At 51.0% G+C, this 21957-nt stretch overlaps 1 protein-coding gene and 1 long non-coding RNA gene across 3 annotated transcripts in view; both read right to left on the bottom strand.

Annotated features, from left to right (window-relative positions):
• Positions 1-21409, bottom strand: part of SH3PXD2B (SH3 and PX domains 2B) — a 102260-nt gene extending 80851 nt beyond the window's left edge. For both annotated transcript variants that reach the window (XM_045501377.1, XM_045501387.1), the window contains exon 1: positions 21174-21409. In XM_045501377.1, coding sequence (XP_045357333.1) covers positions 21174-21248 — 75 coding nt within the window. In that variant the 5' untranslated portion in view covers positions 21249-21409. The remainder of the gene's footprint in view (positions 1-21173) is intronic.
• LOC123610587 lies at positions 2578-19717 on the bottom strand. Its single transcript, XR_006718216.1, has 2 exons — positions 17898-19717; positions 2578-9184 (listed from the first exon to the last, which is right to left on the bottom strand). It is a non-coding gene; the product is annotated as an uncharacterized LOC123610587 (long non-coding RNA).
• Positions 21410-21957: the final 548 nt, after the last annotated feature.

Below are 21957 nucleotides of genomic sequence, written 5' to 3'. Positions count from 1 at the left end.
AAATAATTTAAGTAAAAAAATGGAGTCAATCTGAAGAATACTGAATTAAGAATATGTAGCACAGGGGTTTGTGGATATGTCAGACACTGTGACGGGGCCAGAAGGAGGCTCGAGAATGAGGGCAGTACTGTTTCAGTGGAATCCACTGCCATTCTCACTTGGTTTGGAGTTCCGTTGTTTACAGGCCAATGAGCCCACAACATTTCTCAAGTTGGAAGCCCTCTTCTGGCTCTACAGTGCTGGTGGGCAGTCTGGAATGACCTGGGAGATGGAAAAAAAAAATATCTAAAGAGAGGGCACCAGTGGCGCAGAAGGGACTGAGGCTGTTTTCCTGCAGAGGCTGTAAGAAAGGCACATCAGCAAGACAGAGTTCTGTGATCCATTAACAATGTCTGCCACAGGCACGGGGATTGTAGGATGTGTGCTGCATATGCTGCATCCCTAATCTGGATCAACCCCTCCATTTTACAAATGAAGATACGGATGGGCCAAGAGGTGCAGCAACCTGCCAGCCGTGGACTCTTTCACTTCCACGAGAGTGTCCAAATTTCTATACAGGATCCTCTTGCCCTGGCTCAGGCCTCCTGCACAATGACTTGTCTGGAGAACTTTAGGAGTGATTAAGCCAGTGGCCAAATTGGCCTGTAAGGAGCCCCAGGATCCTGGGGAGGTGGCTGGGTCTCTCTACCTTGGTTTCCACTAGGCAGCACCACTTTAGCTCTTGTATATATGAAGGAGGGTGTAACCCAGCAGCCTACAGGCCCGACTGCCAGACCCTGTGGGTCCGCAAGGCAATCATCAGTGAAGGTTCTGATAGGGCCTGGCCTCTTCCACTGCCCACAGTCCTCACTGCCAACAGCAGGGGGTTCCAAGACTTCAAAATACCTGAAAATCCTGCTCTAGACCATCCCTTATTTTATTTTTTATTTTTTAAATTAATTTATTTATTTTGAGAGAGAGAGAGCGAGAGAATGTACATGTGAGCAGGGGCGGGCAGAGACAGAGGGAGAGAATCTGCACTGATAGCACAGAGCCTGATGTGAGGCTTGATCCCTCCCATGAACTGTGAGATCCTGACCTGAGCCGAAATCAAGATTTGGACGCTTAGCCAAATGCGCCACTCGGGCACCCCAGACCATCCCTTATTTTACAGTTGGGGTTATGAGGCCACAGAGGGGAAGCGACTTGCCCAGGTCACATAGAGGGCAGATAGGAGGGTTGGAACCAGACTCATAGCTCCTCTTGGGAGGTGCTGAGGACGCAGGAGCTCTGCTCCAGAATGCCATTCTTCAGATCTGAGGAGCAGCAGAGTCCCTTTCAGATGGAGGAAGGAAAAATGGTCTCTTACGCAGCTCACCGAGGGACTACAGCTTCTGCTTAGAGTCACATAGTTTCTGCAGCGGGTGCTCAGCCAGCGATAACAGAAGCTGTCTTGTGCCACAACCTTAACTGCAAAAGCACGTGCAGCCCTGAAATCAGGCAGCTGTGTCAGTTTCAAGATCCAGATGAACCCACTTCCTGCAGAGGAGGCTCCTGGGGATATGTCTAAGGGCGCCCAGGAGACGCAGACCCTAGTTTAAGTAAGAAACCAGCTTTAAAAGGCTAGTGCAACCCCCTCTTCCATTAAGCTCCCACACTCATTGGGTTTCTGGGTTGGTGGATCCCGGGGACAGCCTGGTAATGACTGGCCGGGCTCCAGTCTCTGGCAATATGCTGGCCTAAGGTGGGGGAGCCCAGTCTGAGGGGGGTAGGAGGCAGGCAGGGAGAGAGAGAGAAAAGGGTGGAGGAGACAGGGAGAGAGCAGAGGCAGTTGGATGGGCTCCGAAGGCTTAACTAATGGGAAACATGATTCTGCCGCTCCCCGTGGAGACCACGAGTTCCCTCTGGTTCCGATCTGTCGGCTCTCCCCAGCTGTCTGCCCAACATCTGGCCTATGTAGGTCAGCACTCCCAACCTCTTTTTGGAATTGCAACACCCTGCAGTTTGTCTGATTCCCAGCACCCCGGAGCAGCGACACCACCGGAAGTGCTGAAGACCGTGTATTTATCTTTTCAGAGAAAGTACGTTGAGGCTATTCCTGGGGAAATGCTGCCAAATGTCACGATGTCCTGGAGACCCAGGAGGTGATTGCAGGGTGTCACAGTGAGGCAGGACCAAGGCGAGTGGGGGCCCAAGACAAAACTATTGACCATGTTGGGAAATGTGCTGCTAAACACTGGCCCTGTGCTAAGTGCTTTATGAACAGAGTGTGCAATCCTCATGAAATGTCTGCCAGGAAGGTGGGGCCCCCCCTTAGGTCAGGGGAGGGAAACTCAGGCCCAAAGTGGTGATGTGGCATGCCTGAGGTCACGCAGCTGCGAAGGGCAGGTGACTTCAGATTGGATCCTGGCCCCTTCAGCCTCTGAGGTCCTGTCTCCTCCTAGCTTCCCAGGGCCAGGCCTCAGGTGTCCCGGCCCCAGGCCAGAACTTTCCTGTCCCCACATCGGCGTCAGGAATCACCAAGCTCAGGCTCTACAGCAAATGACACATTGGGGGTGGCTGGCTGCCAATTTTTCTTTTTCTTTTTTTTTTTTTTTCCCAATCTTTTCAATTAAGTGAATGCTTGGAATGGGGCCCAAATCCAAGTGCTTGTGGCGTTAGCTGCAGATAAGATGCTCTGGTTCAGGGCTGTGTTCCGACCGCTCCTCGTCCATAGGGTACGCAGTGAATGTGCAGTGGAGCTGAGGGTCTCTGACCACCCATGGGCAGAGGAGCACGAGGCTGGGAGGTGGGACAAAGGGGCACTCTCTCTAAAGTGAAAATCTAATTGTGTCTCTCGCCTCTGCTTCAAACACTTCAGTTCATTCATTCGCTCATGCATTCAGCCAATACGGACAGAGTGCCCACTGTGTACCAGGCTCCCTTCCAAGAGCTGGAGCTCTCGCTATGGAGGAGACAGAGGCCCCCGCCCTTCTGGAGCTTTCAGCCTTGTCAAGGAAGACAACAGCAGCACACTAGGGGGTTTTAGGGGCTTCCTCCCAGCAAGGCTCTCCCTTGCCTCCTGGCCCTGCACATGCTATGGCCTTTGGCAGGAACACCTCTCCCTTTGCCTGTCTAGTGCCTCTTTACTTCTCAGGGGTCAGCTCAGGAAGCCTTTGAAGACCCCACGTCTGGGTCTGGCCCCATTCTGTGGGTTCCCGCAGCCACTGGGACTGCCCTCTCTCAGTATACATTCCTCTGGGTGTGCCGTTCTGTTTGCACGACTGTCACCCCTTCTCCCCCAGGAGCCTTGAGGGGGCAGGGGCCAAATCCATCTGATGCACCGTGGCTTTGCCACACAAATCCATCTGGGTGACATTATGCCCTTGGGAAACATCTGGTGAAAGGCAGACGGATGGACAGACAGGCAGGCAGGCAGGCAAAGTGACAAAAAGCCAAGAGAGGGCCACGCAGTCATAAATCAAGGTGACCTCACTCAAGGCTCTCTGTGTCTGGAGAGTGACAATGCTCTTGAAATGGCTGAATGGACAGCTCAACTAGAAACAGAACCAGCTTTGTGACAGAGGAGAATGCAGGCATGGGGCCCAACCCGGGAAGAGAAGTCCACCTCTCACCCCCAGGCTTCTCGGAACAGGCGATGGAGAAAAAGAGCACACCACAGGAGCAAATTCCCATCCCACCAGGCCAGCCTGAGGGAATTCTTTGGCGGGGATGATGGAATTGTTCCGTATCCTGTCTGTGGTGGTGGTTATGAGAACCTGCACGTGCATAAAAACTCAGGATGCTATACCAAAAGAGAGAGTTTTACCACACACAACTAAAAACTAAACAAAACAATCACACACACACACACACACACACACACACACACACACACACACATCAATCACTTCTTAATGTCATTAAAAAAACAGGCAGGCACTGGCCTTAGAGTACCGGGTATGAATCTCGGCTCTATAGCTGGAAGCTGCTGTGTGACTTTGCAAGTTCATGCATGGCTCCAGCCTCCATTTTCTCATCTATAAAATGGAGAGAACAGTACCTACTTTTTAGGGTTGGCTAAGGATTACAGGAGCTAATGCACGCAAGGTGCCTGCCACACGGCCCGACTCTAGGTAGCTTCTAGCACTATCACTGCTAACCCCATTATAGAGATGAGGCGCTGGAGGCTCAGACAGTCCGTCTCCACTGGGGCCAACTCAAATCTTTTCGAGGTAAAGCTATGTTAAAAGGAACAGTCAGGAAGGTCATGCTGCGAAACCCAATCAACTGTCTCCTCCTTGTGTGCATGCACACGGAGCTGCCCACCCTTGGAGCCTGTCTTTCCCTCACTGCCAGAGTCTTCTCCAGATGGCGGGCAGCAGGAACCACTTCCAGGCTGGCCAGGCTACCTCCCTTCTTCTATACAGAGCCATGGAACTGATGGAAACACTCGCTGGGCCGGGTGTGCAGCTCCAGCCTGGGCCTCTGGCTGCCAACACACGTCCTCACACACATCTGGCCCAGAGCAGCATGGGGAACTTTCCAATGGCAAGCAGAGGTGCTGGCAGCTGGAGCCCAGGCTTGCTGAAACCAACCTGAAGGCTGGCTTTCTAGGAAAGCCTCCAGGGCAGGCACTTAGGGCTTGTGGGGATCTCTAAGGCTGCCAGGCCTCAGAGGAGCCCGGGGCCTTGCAGGAAACAGAGCTGAGAGATTTCAAGTTGGGACCTGTCCTGTGTTAACAGGGCTGACGGGACAGAACTGGGAAGCCCACGTGAGCACCCACTATGTGCAACACATCTGTATGTAGGGATAGTATGTAGGGATATCCCCACAGACAGTAGGGATAAAGCTGCCCAAGTAATGAAAAAGAATCAAAACGGGCCACATTTATTGGGCTGATCGGGGGCTATGCCAAGTACTTCGTTTATGTTATGTCGTGGGATCTGGAGACTCGGAAAGGGCAAGTAGCTTACCCAAGGTCACACAGCCACCATGCGACACAGCCAAGATCTAAACCCCAGCAGCGTGACATGGTAGGAAAACCCCAGGATGCGTGGTCAGGCAGGCAAGGTCAGATGGGTCTCAGTTCTTACCTAAAGGGTCCGGCACAGTGCCTGGCACACAGTGGGTACTCAAGAGAGACGACATCACAGGCCACAGGCTCCCTAGAAGCACTCTATAGACTCTGTGGGGGCACAGAGGGGATGAGGGCTAATTTTGCAGGGAGAACTTCAGAGAGGCTTTCCAGATGAAAAACAAACAAACAAAAAACCCCCACAAAAACCGAAAAACCAACTGCTCTGGATCTCGAGGAATCAGTAGGAGTTTTCCAAAGGAGGACCAACACCTAATGACCACTTACTAAGTCCCCAGCACTCTGCTGTCAGGAAACCCTATGGAGTGAAATTTACTATCCACCCATTTCACAGCAGAGAAAACCAACATTCAGAGAGGTTAGGTCACGGCCCCAAAGCCATGCAGCTGGTGGAGGAGGATGACAGAAATGTGAACCCAGATTTATTTCACTTCAGAATGCCCATTCCTAACCAAGAAGACCAGGTAAAAAGGAGTCACAGGGACCATAAGCGAGCATGTTCATTTCCCCTGGCTCCCAAGACATCAGAGCCGACCTCGAATCCTGCTTTACCACTTACCAGCCAGGTGACTTTGGGCCACAAGTCTCTGTTTTGAAATGTAAATGAGGCCACATATGCGAAGTCAAAGAGTGCCTGTCAGCAGTAGGCGCTCTCTAATGTACAGATTACATGGGCTCATAAACCAGTGCACGGCCCCAACCACATACCTACTGTCCCCGACAGGTTCGCAAACCTGGCTGCACGGTACATTTGGGGTGCGTTTGAAAACTCCATTGTGTGACCCCCGCCAGACCCGCCCGAAGCCTGGGTTCAAACCCTGTGACTTCCTAGCTGCATGGGCCTGGGCAAGTCCTATCTCAGCCTGCTTCTCCATCTGTAAAATGGGGGTAATAGTGGTGCCTCCCTCATGGGATGACAGTAAAGATCAGCTGATTCAACGCATGCAAAGCTCTAAGCACAGCACCAGGCACACGGCAGCTACTCAATAAAGAATAGTTGTTACTTCTCCCCCAACCTACAGTTAGCGGGTAACAAAGGCAATGAAATGTGTGCAGGTGCCTGGCTATTCTTGATCCTGCAGAAATCAGAAGACCCCAGAAGTCTGGCACCTTCTAAAACAAGGTCACATGGACTTGGGACCTCCAAGCTGGGAGGGAGTTCCGTGGAGGAGGAGATGGGGGCCAGGGTGGCTGGAAAGATGTAGGAGAGAAGACAGAGCAAAGAATCTGGCAGCCAGCTCTCATCCTGGGTCCTCCCCGCCCCGCTGGCTCATGCTGCCTCCTCGCTGGCTATTTCCTCCACCACGCAGCCTCAGCTCAGGCCTGGGCCACCTCATTTTGGATGCAGCGGCTGCTCCCTCCAGGGCCTCCTGCCCCTCTGCTCACCTCAACAGGGATATTTCTAAAACACAGCATCTGACTGGATTTCCTTCCTCCTTAGAGTCTCTCAGGGGTTCCCTCTTAATGAAAAACAGCAAAACAACCACACAGATTCACACTTAAGGAGCACTTCCTTACTACTGGCCATGCTCAGGCCAGTTAGTCCTTATTCCCCTATGGGGCAGGACCTATTGTCTTCCCCATTTTATAGATGGGGTAACTGAGTCTGGAAAAGCCGATGGCCTTATTTAGTTCAGGCCAACACAGTCACCAGTCTGGGTTTCGGCCAAGGGCCCCCTGTCTGGCCTCCTGCCTCTAGTGGCCACTCTGGCTCTGCCTCAGTGGGGCTGTGGACAAGGGCTGGACGAGGGGACACTGTGCCTGGATCCAGAGTCTAGACACCAGGATCTAGGTGTTGAATCAGGTGAACAGGAGGGCTTGGGAAGAACACTCCCAAAGTTCGGAAGGATAACTGACACAAGTCCTTATCACCCTCCAGTCCTCCAACCAAGGCCAAAGGCACTGCAGCAGAAAATTGTGGAAGTAGAGACAGTCTAACTGAGGGTCAGAAATGTGGGGTTCCCCAGGTGACATCTCAGGGAGCCTCTGGTCCACATCTGCCAGCTGCTGGGCCAGGGGGCCCAAGAGAATGCTGGGAGCTCTTCCAGCAACGAGGTGAGGCGACACCACACAGGACAGGCAGCCCAGCCTCAAGACAGCAACAATGCCAACCACACAGACTCTGAGTTGGACAGACGTGGGTTCCGATCCTGCTAAAAACACTTCCTCAAGCAAGCTACTGAGGAGCCTTAGTTTCCCTGTCTGTAAAACGGAGATGCTAATAAAAGTATTTCCTGTCTCTCAGGGTTGTTGTAATGCATATGATGCGATAATGTCTGCAACATGTCTGGTATAGTACTGAACACCAATCCCCTTCCACGCAAGCAGAGTGAGTTCCTTAGGCCCAAATCAAATTCATATCATTAGGTTCAACCCAGTGAAACTGCCATTTGGGTAAAAAATGGACAATTTCATAGGGTTCAACCTAACAGCATCCCAGAGGGTTAGAGGATTCCTTGTTTCCAGATAGACTAAGAATTACAGTTACTTTTCTCTTGAGTGTTTACTATGTGTCATGTACTGGGATGACTCCTCCATTTATAAATGAAGAAGATACTGAAGTTCTAAGAGGTTAAGTAACCCACCCAAGATTGCACAACTAGAAAATGACACAGCCGGGATTTGCATCCAGGTCTGGCTGCCTCCAAAGCCTGTGCCTTAACAGCTATGACAAAAGGCTTGGTCTGGTGGCAAAAGGAGGTCGTCAGGACGAATCTGATTGTCTCAGCTGAACAATGTCAACGGCCATCGCCCTAGAATCATGGGACCTTGGGACTGAGAGAGCCCAAGCAGTTATGGCTTCAAGGAATACACGTGGCTCCTGTCCTGAGTAAGGCCTTGGACTATGAGGGACTCAGGCCCCGTGGGAGAGAAGACACGTCAATGGATGACTGGACCCAATATATGGGCACTGCAATGGTGCTTGTCCATTGAGAGCCTCAGAATCAAAGCTGGGTGCCCTGGTTGGGTGACAGGCAGAAAGAGGCCAACTAATCTAGAATACTCCCTAAACAACTGCCCCCTACCCCTAAGTCTGGCCTCATCTTGTCCCACTGGGCTTGGGGGCATGGAGGAGAAAACAACTAGATGAGAATGTGGAAGGACCGAGCTCTCAGACCCTGGGGAAGCCACCTAGTAGAGGTGTCATAAGGAGAGAGGAATTCTTGCACCAGATAAAGGGGGGGGGGGGCTACAGAAGTGGGTTCCAAGCTTTGTACAGACAAGGAACCCTTTTTCCTGCAAAAACCGTAGTGATTCCTAAGGGTCAAGTTCTGTGAGTATCCGTGGCCACCCCTGTCCCCATATCCTGCTGGGCGCATCTGGCAGAGAGTATTCCTCCCAGCCTCAATTCGAGCTCCTGTGTGGAATTTTCTGCCAGCTTCTCATGGTTCATACACAAGTCCATGAGACAGGAAAAGGGGGAGCAAGGGAACAGGGTCCCCTCCTTCTCCCTCTCTCCTTCCCGCCTCTGCCATGCTACACTGTCCTCTCCCCTCCAGGGAAACATGCGATAACACACAAAAATATAATGCAATATAAAACAATATAATTCTTCACAACGACTAACAGCCTAGATGTACCTCCTATGAGGCTGCATTGTATCGCTGTTTCCATTCTGTAGTGGAGGAAGTAAGGCCTCAGGAGGTCAAGTCACTTGTGCAATCCAGCTGGGAACAAGCCCTGACAGTAAAGTCTGAGGTCTTAAAACTGTCCGTGTTTCCACCACCAGAAATGCTGTTTTGGGCATATTTCTTCCCCAGACTCTCTTCGGAAGTACTCAAGAAATGAAGATCACATTGTATACACAATTTGTCTTTTTCACTTGCATTATATGGTGAACATTTCCCCATCTCGTTAAAAATTCTTTGAACAAACCATGTTTAAAGAACCCTTAATAGTCCACCGAAGGCCATCTATCATTCATCTAATCACATTTCCAATGACAAACATCTAGGCTATTTTCGACATCGCTTTAATTACCACACCGCTGAATATCCGAATATATAAATCATCCAGGAAAACTGCTTTAAATCTCAGGGGGTGCATCCCGGGCTAGTCCATTTAGAGGATGCTTCTCAACGTGCGATCATTCCAGACCACCCGAGTCATATCAGCTGCGTTGCTTGTCTGGAAAGTAATGGTGATAATGATGATGCTAAGACAATACTAACAGGTAACTACCCAGCCCTTTCACAGCCGGGTACTGCTCTAAACCCTTTATGTGAAACAACCCACAGTAGGTGCCATCCTTATTCTCATTTTACAGATGAAAAAAGTGAGGCACAGAGAAGTTAAGACGCTTACTCCAGCTCACACAGCTGGGAACCAGCAGAGCCGGGTCAAACCCATGCCATCTGGCTTCCAAACCCAAAGTTGGAAACTTCTACCCAGAAGTTTTTCATCTTTTTTTTTTTTTTTTTTTTGTGCTTAGGATCCCGTTGGCAACCTCGCGCAACCCATGGACCACTTCTCAGAATGATCTAGCATTAATAAAATAAAGCACAAAGGATTTCAAATGAAACGGATTACACTGAATTATATATATTGAAAGGGTTTCAAAAACCAAAACGGCGAATACAGGTACCCCTTTGTTAACGAAATCTAGCGGTAGGATGAGTAACACTACAATTCTCAACTAGTGAATGATCTACTTACTACTAGCAGACGATAAATGAATGATCTTTGGGATCCATGCAATAACTATAAAGTGACATGACACTACCTCTGGCGACAAAGTCCCAGGTATTACTAACATCACTGAGGGCTGCTGCCTTCATTCACAAAGAAAGGCAATGCTAAGTTATGGCCAGAGGCTAATGGAAATAAAGATGAACTTTCCCCCTTCCAAGTTCAGGACCCTCTGAATTCTACCCATGTTGAGGATTCCTCTGCCAGTTGGCTTTCCCCCTCCACAGCAAACCGCTCTGTCTCAGTGAAGAATAGGCAGCCCAGGCCTCAGACCCCTCCCTGTCACCACAGCTCCATGCTATGGCCCATCAGGGCCCCGATGCAGTGGTGATGCATTCCCAACAGACGGTGACCTCCATGGGGACAAAGGCTGCCTGGCTATCTTAGCCTCTCTCCGGCCTGGGGCCAGGCTTGGCCAGGGCAGACAATAAACCCACATCTGTGCAAGGGACTGGCAGCCAAGGCTGGCCCGAAGCCAAAGGCTGCTGATTCACACCTTGGCTGGGGAGGAGGAAATGGTGACGCCACTGTGTGGGTTTCTAGCTGTCTTTGCCAATGCAGTGGGCAGGGGGTCCATGCAATTCTGCTTAATTAAGCAGACTAGAAAATATTATCCTTATGTGCTTTAAGGCAATGTTTCCCTTCATGTCTGGGGAGAGAGACTATACTCTCATTTGTAGTCAATGATGCGCATAGAGCTGAGTGCAATCCTGGGTAAATTATTCCACCTTTCCAAGCCTCAGTTTCCACACTTGTGAAATGGGCTAATAATAGTACCCACGTGGCCGGCATCAATGGTTTCCACCAGCTCCTTCTTCAGCAACAGTACCCTGAATCTCCTACAATGACTGTCTCTCCCACTGCTTGCAATTTAGGGGGAGTATCTATCCCAATATCTGGCCCTTGCTGGGCCAAAGGACGGCCAGGTGATCTTGGGCTTGGCCAATCAGATTCTCTCTTCCTGGAGCTGGACTCCCACAGTCCCCTCTAATATTTCCCTCCCGTCCCTCCCACCCCGACTTCATCTTCACTGCACACAGCCCTTCTGTGGACAGGTGATTTCTCTCTCCAAGATCCTCCCACTTTTTATCTGTGTTCTGCCCCCTCCATTCTCCTGTGAAAGGCCTTTCTAACCACCCAGCCAGCAGGAGGGGCCCTGACTACCAGCTTCCTGACTACTCCAGTGACTTCCTTTTGGATACCTCTGGTGCCGAACCCTGGCCCCCAGCCCGTGTATATTGGGGCCATGGCCTTCTTGAGCGTGGCGTCCATGCTTTGTATTCTCTTGTGGTTGCTGGCCCACTCAGGAGCCCCCAGGTCCTTCTGGCCTGCACCTGCCAGGCACGCTGCATCTCCGTCACTCAAAGCTCTCCTGCTTTTCTCAAACACACTTTATGCTGGGGTTTCCATTTCTTCGCCTTCCTGTTCTCTGCCTGAAATTCTCCTCCCTTTCTCCACTTGTGGAATCCCTCCCCGGCTTTGTGATCGGCCTTGGATCACCTCTGCCATGCCGCCTCGTCCAAGTCCAACTTCCCCAGAACCCAAGTGCCTACTCCCCAAGTTCCAGACTAGCTCCGAAACACCCTATCTACCTGTCTCTCTCAGAACGCTGACCTCCGTGAAGTCTGAATTCCTGGTTTGTTTATCTGTATATCATCCCTGCATGTCAAAGTGCCAGGCTCCTGTAAGGATTTATATTTGTTCAGTGAATTCTCAAGAAACATGGTCGACTACAAAGTGCAAAGGTCTCTTGGTTGTTGTTTCTTTTTGAAAGTGGTGCTTCTGGTGGAACGGCCAGACCAAGTACAGGATGCCTGGTAAAACTTGAATTTCAAATAAAAAATGATTAATTCCGTAGTGTCAGTATGTCCCAAATATCGCATGTTTATCTAAAGTTCAAATTTAACAGGTCATCCTGTTAAAGTTGGTAAATCTGACAACCCTAAGGATGCCTGAGGATGGCCTGGGATAGGCCTGCAGAGAAGCAGGAAGGAGAGCTCTGTCCACCTGCACACAATAGATGCACCAATAGTCCCTCCTCCCTTCACCACCTCAAGAGGGCCCTGCGCTTGGGCTCTCTGCCCACCTGCAGGCTTGCATCCAGGCCAGCAAGTATGGGAGGAAAACACCCCACAGTTTGGAGAAGGGGGCGGAGGAATGATGGATGTGTGACAAAGCTTGGACCTGTGGGCTCCTGGGAGAGTCCCAGAGGAGTGAGCCACACAAGCCCCTGCCCACTGGCCCACTACGAGACACCGAGCCTCCTGACTCAGTTACAGCCAGTTCCCATGTCGTGGCAGGGGGCAGCAATGCCAGCTCTAGCCAGGGTCTGGCTAACCCTGCTGACAAGGGCTCTGGGGAAGGAACCACAGGGCCCCAGTGTCTGGGCATTACCCCAGGCCAGGAAGCTCCAAGGACAACTGTCCCAGCAGTGCTGTCCTCAGGCATTCTGCACAAAAGCTCACTTAATTTGCAAAGCCACCAAAGCCACCCATTCCCAGAGGAGAAGGCTCGAGGCCAACAGTGAGTGAATGGCAGATTCAGACTAGAACTCAGTCTCTGAGGGCAGAAGCCACACTCACAACCCTCCGGCCACGTGGCCTTCTTAACAAGCGTCGACTTCTCTCCTTCAGCTAGGGATGGGTGCCCATGACTCACTGCTTGTATCCACCAGGCTGAGAGGACCCTCAGCCAATGGCCCCCTTTCTTGCAGCTGCAGTGGCCCATGGCTGGCTTTCATCCCCAAGGGGAAGGAAAAACCTGAGTCACGCAAAGCAAGACTATTCCCCCTACCACAGCCCTCCCTCCAGGAAAAAAGCACTCATCATTTGCAATGAGGATAGCAGTGTCCTAGATGTTCAGTACAACGAATGGTGCGGTCCCCTGGTACTTTACCGGCAGTGTGATAACCATACTTTGTGCTGACCCCCATGCGCCTTGGGGTGGGCTAAAAGCGAATGAATGAACACCCAGGGAGGGGGGTGCAGGGCATCCCTCTAATCTGGATGAACTTTCTTGTGCCCAGTGACCTCGGTGCAGACCATAGAACTCAGGCCTGCAATTCTTTCCAACTCTCCTTAGCTGCAGGCGATATGGGAGGAGGGCCTGGACCCGCAGAGCAAACAGCATTTTAACTAGAAAAGCGTCTGCTCAGGCCTTCCCTCGAGGTATTTTAAACTCATTTCTTTCCATTTCTTGGGCTCTCTCACTGGAAAGCCACATCCAGAGACCTCCTTCTGCAGCAGGAGAGCGGGAAGAGTCTCGGAGGCTGGTGCCTACCTTGGGAGGACAGGCTCGCTGAGGAGCCGGGAGAACCCCATTGCTTCGGGACAGGATGGGGCAGCAAGATGTGGGAACCCGGCTGGAGCCACCCACAGTTTGGCACTGCTTCTTTTAAAAAAATTTTTAAAAAAATCTTTTTTTTAATGTTTATTTATTTTTGAGAGAGACAGAATGCGAGTGGGTTGGGGCAGAGAGAGAGGGAGACACAGACTCCGAAGCAGGCTCCAGGCTCTGAGCCGTCAGCACAGAGCCCGATGCGGGGCTCGAACTCACGAGCTGCGAGATCATGAGCTGAGCCGAAGTTGGATGCCCAACCGACGGAGCCACCCAGGCACCCCGGCACGGCTTCTTTTTTAAAATGAGCATTTGCTGTATTTTTTATTTTCACTAAAAACAGGAATATGTGTTCACTGCAGAACATTTGGAAAACAGAAAAGCACAGACGAGCAAAAAAAAAAAGTGACATTTTATCAGCTATATTTCTGTGCTTATACAGACACATATTTTCATCCTTCATTCGTAATCAGGTGGGAATCAGCCTGGGCATGTTGTTTTGCAACCAGCTTTTACTATTTAATATTCCCACGACAGAAGACAGAATATATTTTTACCATCTTGATGATATCCTAGCATGCGACGGGCGTTTAAGTGGATACCAACTTTTTACTATCATAAATGATACTATGTTTGTATGTTCATAATAAAGCTCATAGTTATGAGATGCTAGGCTTGTTTAATCCTCACATCTGCCCTATGATATTGGAACTGTTATTATTCCCATTTTACAGAGGTGCAGAAAGGGTAAGTCATTTGTCTGAAGTTACACTGCTGGTAGGTGGCGGAGCAGGGACTTGAACGCAGGCTTTCTGGTGTACTTTCTCTGCTCACCAGAAGCACAGAATGACACAGGTTCAAAGTCTGAACTAAAGTGACATGTAAATAATCTGAAGATATGAGAGCCCCACCCGCCTTGATCTTGAGACAGCTGCAGGAGCCCAGAGTATAATCAGCAGGCTGATATCTCCTGCTGAGATGCCCTATCTAGTTCCTTGCATCTGTGGGCCAGACAGAGCAGGATGGGGCAATGCAACTGATAAGGTCCACTATTTTTCAATCAGAAGAAAGCAACAGCCATTGAAAACAAAAGCCTACCTAGGGGTGCCTGGGTGGCTCACTCCGTGCAGTGTCAACTCTTGGTTTGTACTCAGGTCATGATCTTGCGGTTCGTGAGTTTGAGCCCCGTGTGGGGCTCTGTGTTTGACAGTGCAGAGCCTGATTGGGATATTCTCTCTCTCTCTCTCTCTCTCTCTCCTTCCCTGCTCTTGCTTTCTCTCTCTCTCTTTCTCTCTCAAAATAAATAAATTAATTTAAAAACAAAAAAAAAGCCGACCTGAGGGGTCTTAATGTCTACTTCTTTGTGACCCACACAGGGCGCACGACAAGAACCCACCTACAGAGTAGATAGGAAGGCTCAGCCTTGCTCAAGGGCCTATGCCAGTGGCCGTAGGGTGTCCAGCCTGGGGTTGGCACCCTAGAAATGCCTCTTGAATGAAAGAGCATGGAGAACCTGTAGCCTGGCCTCACAGCAGCAGGTAGGAAAGAGGCACAGATTTGGATCATGGCCATTATTACTGTCAATATTATTTTTCATGACTACTATGATTGATTAAGCGCCTCTTATACATCACGCATCAGACTGAATAATGTGTGACACGAGTGAATCTTCATAACTGCCCACACTTTAGGTAAGGACTATTACCACTTCGGCTCCCTTTTTACGTACCCTCAGAGAGCTCTTCTAACTCAGAAGTGCTCGGAGAGGACTCAAAGCTAGGTCTTCTTGGGGTGCCTGGGTGGCTCAGTTGGTTAAGTGACTGACTCCGGCTTAGGTCATCTCGTGGTTGGTGAATTCCAGCCCGACATCAGGCTGTCTGCTGTCAGCACAGAGCCTGCTTCGGATCCCCTGTCTCCCTCTGTCTCTCCCCCGCTCCGCCCCCCAATATAAACAAACATTAAAAAAAAAAAAAAAAAAAACCTTGGTCTTTTCATAATGAAAGAAATGTGCTAGTCACTGGCATTTATCTCTCCCAGCAGAAGGCATGGAGTATAGATAGAGTCTATACATTATCAAAAACAGCACACAACAGTCTTAGGAGGATGACACTGTACTCATTCTACAGATGCAGAAACTAAGGCTGGGGGCGGAGTCAGCCAAGGTCGTGTTCATCTCTAACACCCAAGTTCTTTCCACTCAAGTTCGCTGCCCTGTCCTGCATGTTTCTGCAAAAAAGGGGGTGCCAGGTAACTAGTAGCTGGAAACTGAATGCAGCTAATGCAGATTCACAATTTGTTCCAGACCACCAAGCTCACCACCCAGAGGCTTCCTACAGGCTGAGCTGAGATTGCCAGTAATACCTAAGAAGGGCGTGATCAGTAGCTCCGAATAGTGACCCCTGGGCTCTAGGGGCCTGGCAAAGGGAGAAAGGTTTCAAGACTGGTGGCACAGGGTCTGCCACCCCATCACTCCAGGGGCACAATCAACCCAGAGCTTCCTGGGGTGAGAATGTTTAGGGCTGGCGGCTGCCTGAGCTGCATCAATCCAGGCTGAGGGAGCAGTGAGATGGGGGGAAGGGCAGGGTGGAGAAACTGGGGTCCAGAAGCCAGGTGACACACCCGACATCACTTGGCTTAGGGGTGGGATCACACAGTTGCCACCTCTCCTAGACCACGTACGTATCTGGCTCAATCCCCATGCTGCCACTCCTCGCTGTGTGACCTTAGTTAGGTGCACGCCCTCCCTTCCAGTCTCAAGGGGAGAATAGGAACCCTTAATGTAATAACTACCTGAAGGATTAGGATCTTGACTGTATAAATAAATCGTACCAATTAACAGAAGACAAATAACTCAATATACTGAGAAAGGAGCAAAAGATAAAACAGGCAATTCACAGAAGAGGACACTCAAATGGCCGACAAAGGTGTGAAAAGATGCTCAACCTTACCAGCAAGCAGGGAAAAATCCAAACACACACCAACCGTTGGATACTATTCTGCACCCAGCAGCTTGGCAAAAACTAAAAAGGCTGACGATTTGGGGTGTTAGCTAGGACACACAGCAAAGGGTTGCACAGACACTGCTCTGAGGGCATCTAAATGTAAAGGCTGAAAGTGCACAAACCCCCTGACCCAGCAACTCCACCACGTGCAGGAAGCAGCCACACAGATCTGAACTGCTGGGGACACCCTAAAAGACCCCACCAGGAGCTAGAATAAATAGTGGTATATTCAAATGGAATATTAAAAAAAATTTTTTTAGTACATTTATTTATTTTTGAGAGGCAGAGAGAGACAGAGCGCGTGAGGGGGAGCGGCAGAATCAGAAGCGGGCTCCAGGCTCTCAGCTGTCAGCACAGAGCCCGACGCGGGGCTCGAACCCACAAACCACGAGATCGTGACCTGAGCCAAAGTCGGACGCTTAACCGGCTGAGCCACCAGGCGCCCCTCAAGTGGAATATTAAATAGTAGTTAAAATGAAACTGAGGCCACGTGCGTCAGTATAGATCTTGAAAGGGCGACGTTTTTATGTAGTTTTAAAACACTCAATGCAAGATTTGGGGCAGTTAAAAAGGTAAAAAACATTAAAAGGGGCATAAGGGCTGGGGTGGGAAGGGGACTGACTGCAGACCAGTCCAAGGGATCTTTTTGGGGTTGATGCAAATGTTAAAAAACTGGATTGTAGTGGTGGTCTCACAGCTCTGTAAATTTACTAAAATAATCAGCAAACATACGCTTAAAATGAGTGAATTTTATGGCATGTAAATTATACCTCAATAAAGCTGCTAGAGAAAAAAAATCCTATCTAATAGACCGAATGTTCTATTTTTTTTTTTTTTTTTTTTTTTTAAGCAAATGGGAATGACAAACATCAAACACCAAATGCAGGACACTGGTTCATTTGGGTGGGGGAGGGGGTTGGCGTGAGCTGGGGAGGGTACACAAGGGGCTTTGCATCTGCCATGTTTTATTTCTCAACAAACAAAATTAATGATCAGAAATATGGCAAGATATGAAGTTCTGACAGAGCTGGATGGTGGACAGATACTTTCTGTATTCGTATATTTGAAACAGTAGATTAATATAATGAAAAAGTACCTATTGTATTATTATTAGTTTTTAAATATGCTCCATGCCCAATGTGGGGCTTGAACTCATGACCCTGAGATCAAGAGTCGGATGCTCCACCAACGGAGACATCCTGGCGCCCCCAAGAGTACCTATTTTAAAGGACTGTTATGATGACTAATTATATAGAGAGCTTAACCCAGTGCCTGATCCACCACGACTGATCATATTTCAGCTGTTGTGATTACTGCTGTTGTAACGACTACTACCGTCTTGCTCCTCTTAACATCTCAAGATCTCGATTAGGCAAGCCAGCATCTCCTAGCTCCTGCAGACAGCACTGTCTTCTGAACCCAAGGCTTCTACACATCCCGCTCCAGTGCAGGAAATGGGGTGATCCAAATAAAACCTGCAAAACGTACAGGGAGCACTTCCTCCTCCCCTCAAGTCAGAAAGAAGACAACCTAGCCGGGAAGGGCTCCCCAGGGTATCGCGCTTGAAAGCCCCCTTTCCGTTCATTCAGAAAGCCCTGGGTTCCGGGGCAGGAAAGGTAGCAGCACAAAAATGGAGCAGCTCTCTAAGCCTTTATCTCTCCCTGCCTCTGACAGGGGGTGGTGGCTCCGGGAGAGACTCTCCAAATAATCCTATCCTTATTATCAATATTATCACCAACAAAACCCCCTCTCCAACTGTTAGGCTCTCAGAGGCCCCGGGAGCTTCTGCCCCTGCATTCTCCAGACCTCCTGACCTGTGGCTCTGCCCTTGGGCCCACTGATGATGTCTGTGCCCACAAGCGAAGGAGGCTGGGGCTGGGCAGAGACAGGATGTCACCCTGATCATGGAGATCTGCCTTTTCAGGTGGAACAGGGGGCCCAGCCCCGAGCTCAGATGCGGTTTCTCTATGACATCTACAGTCCCTGTGACCTGTAGTTCCTTCCAAAGCAACTGAGGGATGAACAGGTGGTAGGCAAGGTAGCTGCAAATGGGGAGGAGGGGGTGGAAAATTACAGGGCATGGCTAACGGAACTCTCCATAACTGATACGTATATTCTAACACAATGGTTGGGGCAGGGGGTTAGGGGGAACCATGGGAGACATGTCCTGGGACATTTTTGGTTGTCACAATTCAGGAGGGGGATGCCACTGGCACCTAGTGGATAGAAGCCAGAGAGGATTCTAAACATTCTACAGTGCTCAGGACAGCCCTTGGCAACAAGAATGATCTGGCTCAACGTGGCAACAGGGTTGAGGTGAGAAATTCGGTCCTAGGGGGAAGCAGCAGTATTTACAGCTTGCAGATTACAGAAGCTGGAGCTCAGAGAGAGACACTGAGCAGCCTAAGGTCACACAGCAGAGCTCAGGACTGTCCAACTTCCCTTCTCATGCTTTCCCTCCAGGGTGGCTGGGCCAGGTTCTAAGAGGAGGGTACCAAATGGGATGAGAGTCTAGGCCTATGCCAATAGGTGCCTCCACACTCTTCCAGAGTGGTGGGGTGGATGTGTTTTGAGAACAGGAGGGGGGAGGCACTGGCAGTTTCTGGTGGGTTCAGGTCCCCTGCCATCATGGCATTAAATCTGCCCTGTTCCTGTAGATAACTCAGGCTTCAGTTCAACCCATCGCCCCATGTCATCTGACGAACCCAAAAGGCTGGATCCAAGGGAGGGGGCCCCCTTGAGTCACAAGAGTGACTAAACCCACATGCAGAAAAACAAGTTTTTGGTGAAATCCCTCCACATGTGACCTCGGCACACTCCCAATCAGGGTGACATGGACACCATGGAGCAGGGAGGCAGGCTTCTAACAGTGATGGCAAGCCAGCCCTGGTGTCACGTGGTCCCTCCCCCAAGGAAGTGGGCACCATCACCCCCCAGGTACAGATGAGAAAACTGAGGCTCAGAAGCCACACAGCTATCAAGTTGAGACCACAACGTGAACCCAAGTCCATATTGCAACTTGTCTCAAAGGACCCCGAAAAAAGGGATGGAAAAGCAAGCAAGATGCCCCCTAAAGCGGCCAAACCTTCAAACAGCTGGCGGATATGGATCCGACTAAGCAGGGAATGAAAAGCCGCAGGATGATCACAAATGATGGCAGACTTCTTGGTTCTTAAGGGGACTTTGCTTCAGGAAACTATGAAGGTATGGGATCTAGAAAGTGCTGTAGTGGTCAGGTGAACCACCACCTTTTGATGTCCAACAGACGTGGATTGACATCCTTGCTCTGCCTGTGACTGTGACCTCAGGCAGAAGACCTCACCTTTCTGAGCCTTAGTTTCCTCATCCGTCAAGTGGGCTCAAGAACCTCTGCCTCATGTGGTGTGCACTGGGAGCGGAGAGGAGAGAGTTAGTGGATGATGATGCCCACTTCATGGTGACTGTATCTATTCTGGTTTTGCCAGCTCACAGATTGGGTGGGAGGCAGCATGGAGAATTTTAGACTTCCTCTTGTTGCCATGTTGGTGAAAACTGTCTTCATACCAAAAAGGCAACTCAGTTACACACTCAACAAGCTCAAACAAGAAACCACGATTTGGCAGTATTTGAAACAGTTGACAAAAAAAAAAAAAAAAAAAAAAAAAAAAAAAAAAAAAAAGAAGAAGAAGAAAAAAAAGACAATTTAGCTCAGCTCTGGAATCAAGGGAAACTTCACTCTATTTAAGGATGCCACAGGTCCAGGAAATTGCTTCCCACAGCCTGGCTAAGGGCTGAATAACTGGCTGCCCAGCCAATAACAATACGGACTCACACAGCACACCCTTTCTCGTGGAGAGTGCAGAGTGGATTCCGGCTATCTCCTTTCAGGATTTTATAAGCTATTCACGGAGGGCATATAGATCTGCTCTGTAAGAATGAGCCTCTTAAGAAAATAGATCCAGAGAAGACTTGCAGGGAGGCCAAGGAGCTGAATTTAGCCAGCCAACGCCCTTTGCTATTCATTGTTCTACACTTCTTTGTTAGGATTTTTTCCCTCCCTCTTGCTTTTTTCCTTCCTGGTTAACTTCTCTGCAGCTAGGCGCTGCCACTGCCCCCTTCTCACCACCAGAGACACCAGAGCCCCCTTCCCTCCCGTAAGGGAGGCCTCCCCAAGGCCTCACCTGGGCCCAACATCCCACAGACCCATTATACCTCCACCCAAAACCTCTGAGGTGATCCCATGGCCCCTGAACCCAGATTCAGCTCCTAGATTGCTACAGAATCCGTTTCCCATGTGGGGGTCACGGCCTGCCCTGGCACACCTTCCAGAGGCAGGGAAGGCCTGAATGCAGCTCCATGTTCTACAACCTGCAGCTTCTTGGAGCCTCAGCCTTCCCATCTGCACAATGAGGTTACTGGCCCATTTTCTCAAGTCCTCACTAGCTCTAAACAAGATTCTCATTTTACAGAGGGAGGTACCAGGAGAAAACTTTCGCACATTTTTTAACAGAAGTTACTGGAGAAAAAGGGCACAGACTTTTTTTTTTTTTTTTTTTTTAACCTTTTCACGGTGCAGGCACTCAAAGGATCCATTCTCAGAGATCGCTCAGGCTGGCTGGATGCTCCAAAAGGACGGAGCCAAACTTGGCGATCCCTAGAGGGGCTACCTGTGGCTAAGACACTGCGGGTCTGAGTGCCTCTGGACAAGGAGGAACAGGGCGGGCGGCCCGAGAACAGGAGCTTCTATCTGTGTCTCTCTTTCCCCCTCCCCCTCTTTCTGTCTCTCTGTCCCCTACACTGCCTGGGCCAGACTTTTCCACAGATGGGCAGGACGGAGTGGGGGACTGAGGAGAAGACAGTTAAGGGGGAGACGAGCGGCGGAGGGGCGAGGCGGGAGAACGGGAAGGAGGGGAGGAGAACCGGGCAAAAGAGAGGAGGGGGAGGGGGAGGAGCTGGAGAGACCCGGGCTCGAAGCAGCAGGGCCGAGGAGGGGAAAGAAGGAGAGGGTGGGGAGAGAGCAGACGGTTCGGAAGTTTTCAGAGCCGGGGGGCTCTCGGTCGCCCCCGGCGAGGCACGGGCTCGAGGGGGCGTGGGGACCGCGCGGCACTCACATAATGCTTGTTGGGCACCCGCCGCTTCTGCACGTCCAGCACCTTCACCTCCACGATGCTGCGCCGCGGCGGCATGGCCGTCCTCCGCGGGGCCGAGCGCGGGTGCGGGGGGCGCGGGTGCGGGGGGCGCGCCGCCGCGGGCTGCGAGCGGGGTGCCGAGCGCTATCCGGAGCCCGGGCCGAGCACGAGCCGCCGCCGCCGCCGCCGCCCTTCGCTCCGCGCGCCCTCGGGCCCGGCCGGCCGCCGCCGCCCGCCCCCGGCCCGCCCCCGGCCCGCCCCCCGCGCCGCCGCCCCGCCCCCCTTAAAGGGCCCGGCCCCGCTCCCGCCCCCGGCGCGCGGACCCGGCTGGCCCACGTCCGGCCTCCGCCGCGCCTTTGTCCCGGCGCCCTGCCCCGGCGGCCGGGGGAGGGGACGGGTGGGCACCCGCCGTCCAGTCACTCACTGGCTCATTCCCGCACGCGCTCGCTCGGGAGTCGCGGTCCAGCGCCGGATCTGAGGGCCTGGCTCCGGGGTTCGAATTCCGACTCTGCCGCTGTCTATTCTGTGGCCTTGGGCGAGTTGCTTCTCCTCTCCGGGTTCAGTTTCTCCATCTGTAAAATGGGCCTGGTACGACTGCCCACCAACCAGGGCTGAGCTCCCCGCGTGAAGATGCACGTGAAGCTGTCGGCAATGTCTGGCCAGGGTATAAAAGTTGGCAGTTTTAAGCCCAGACCCGAGCCTTGGAGATTCAGGGAGTAAAATGGCAACAAATACAAATACAATATAATTGCAAGAGTGGCAGAAC

This window comes from Leopardus geoffroyi, chromosome A1 (assembly GCF_018350155.1).
Source record: "Leopardus geoffroyi isolate Oge1 chromosome A1, O.geoffroyi_Oge1_pat1.0, whole genome shotgun sequence".
Lineage (NCBI taxonomy): Eukaryota > Metazoa > Chordata > Mammalia > Carnivora > Felidae > Leopardus > Leopardus geoffroyi.
Note: the sequence above shows the minus strand (reverse complement) of the source record. Positions and strands in the feature narration are given on the sequence as shown.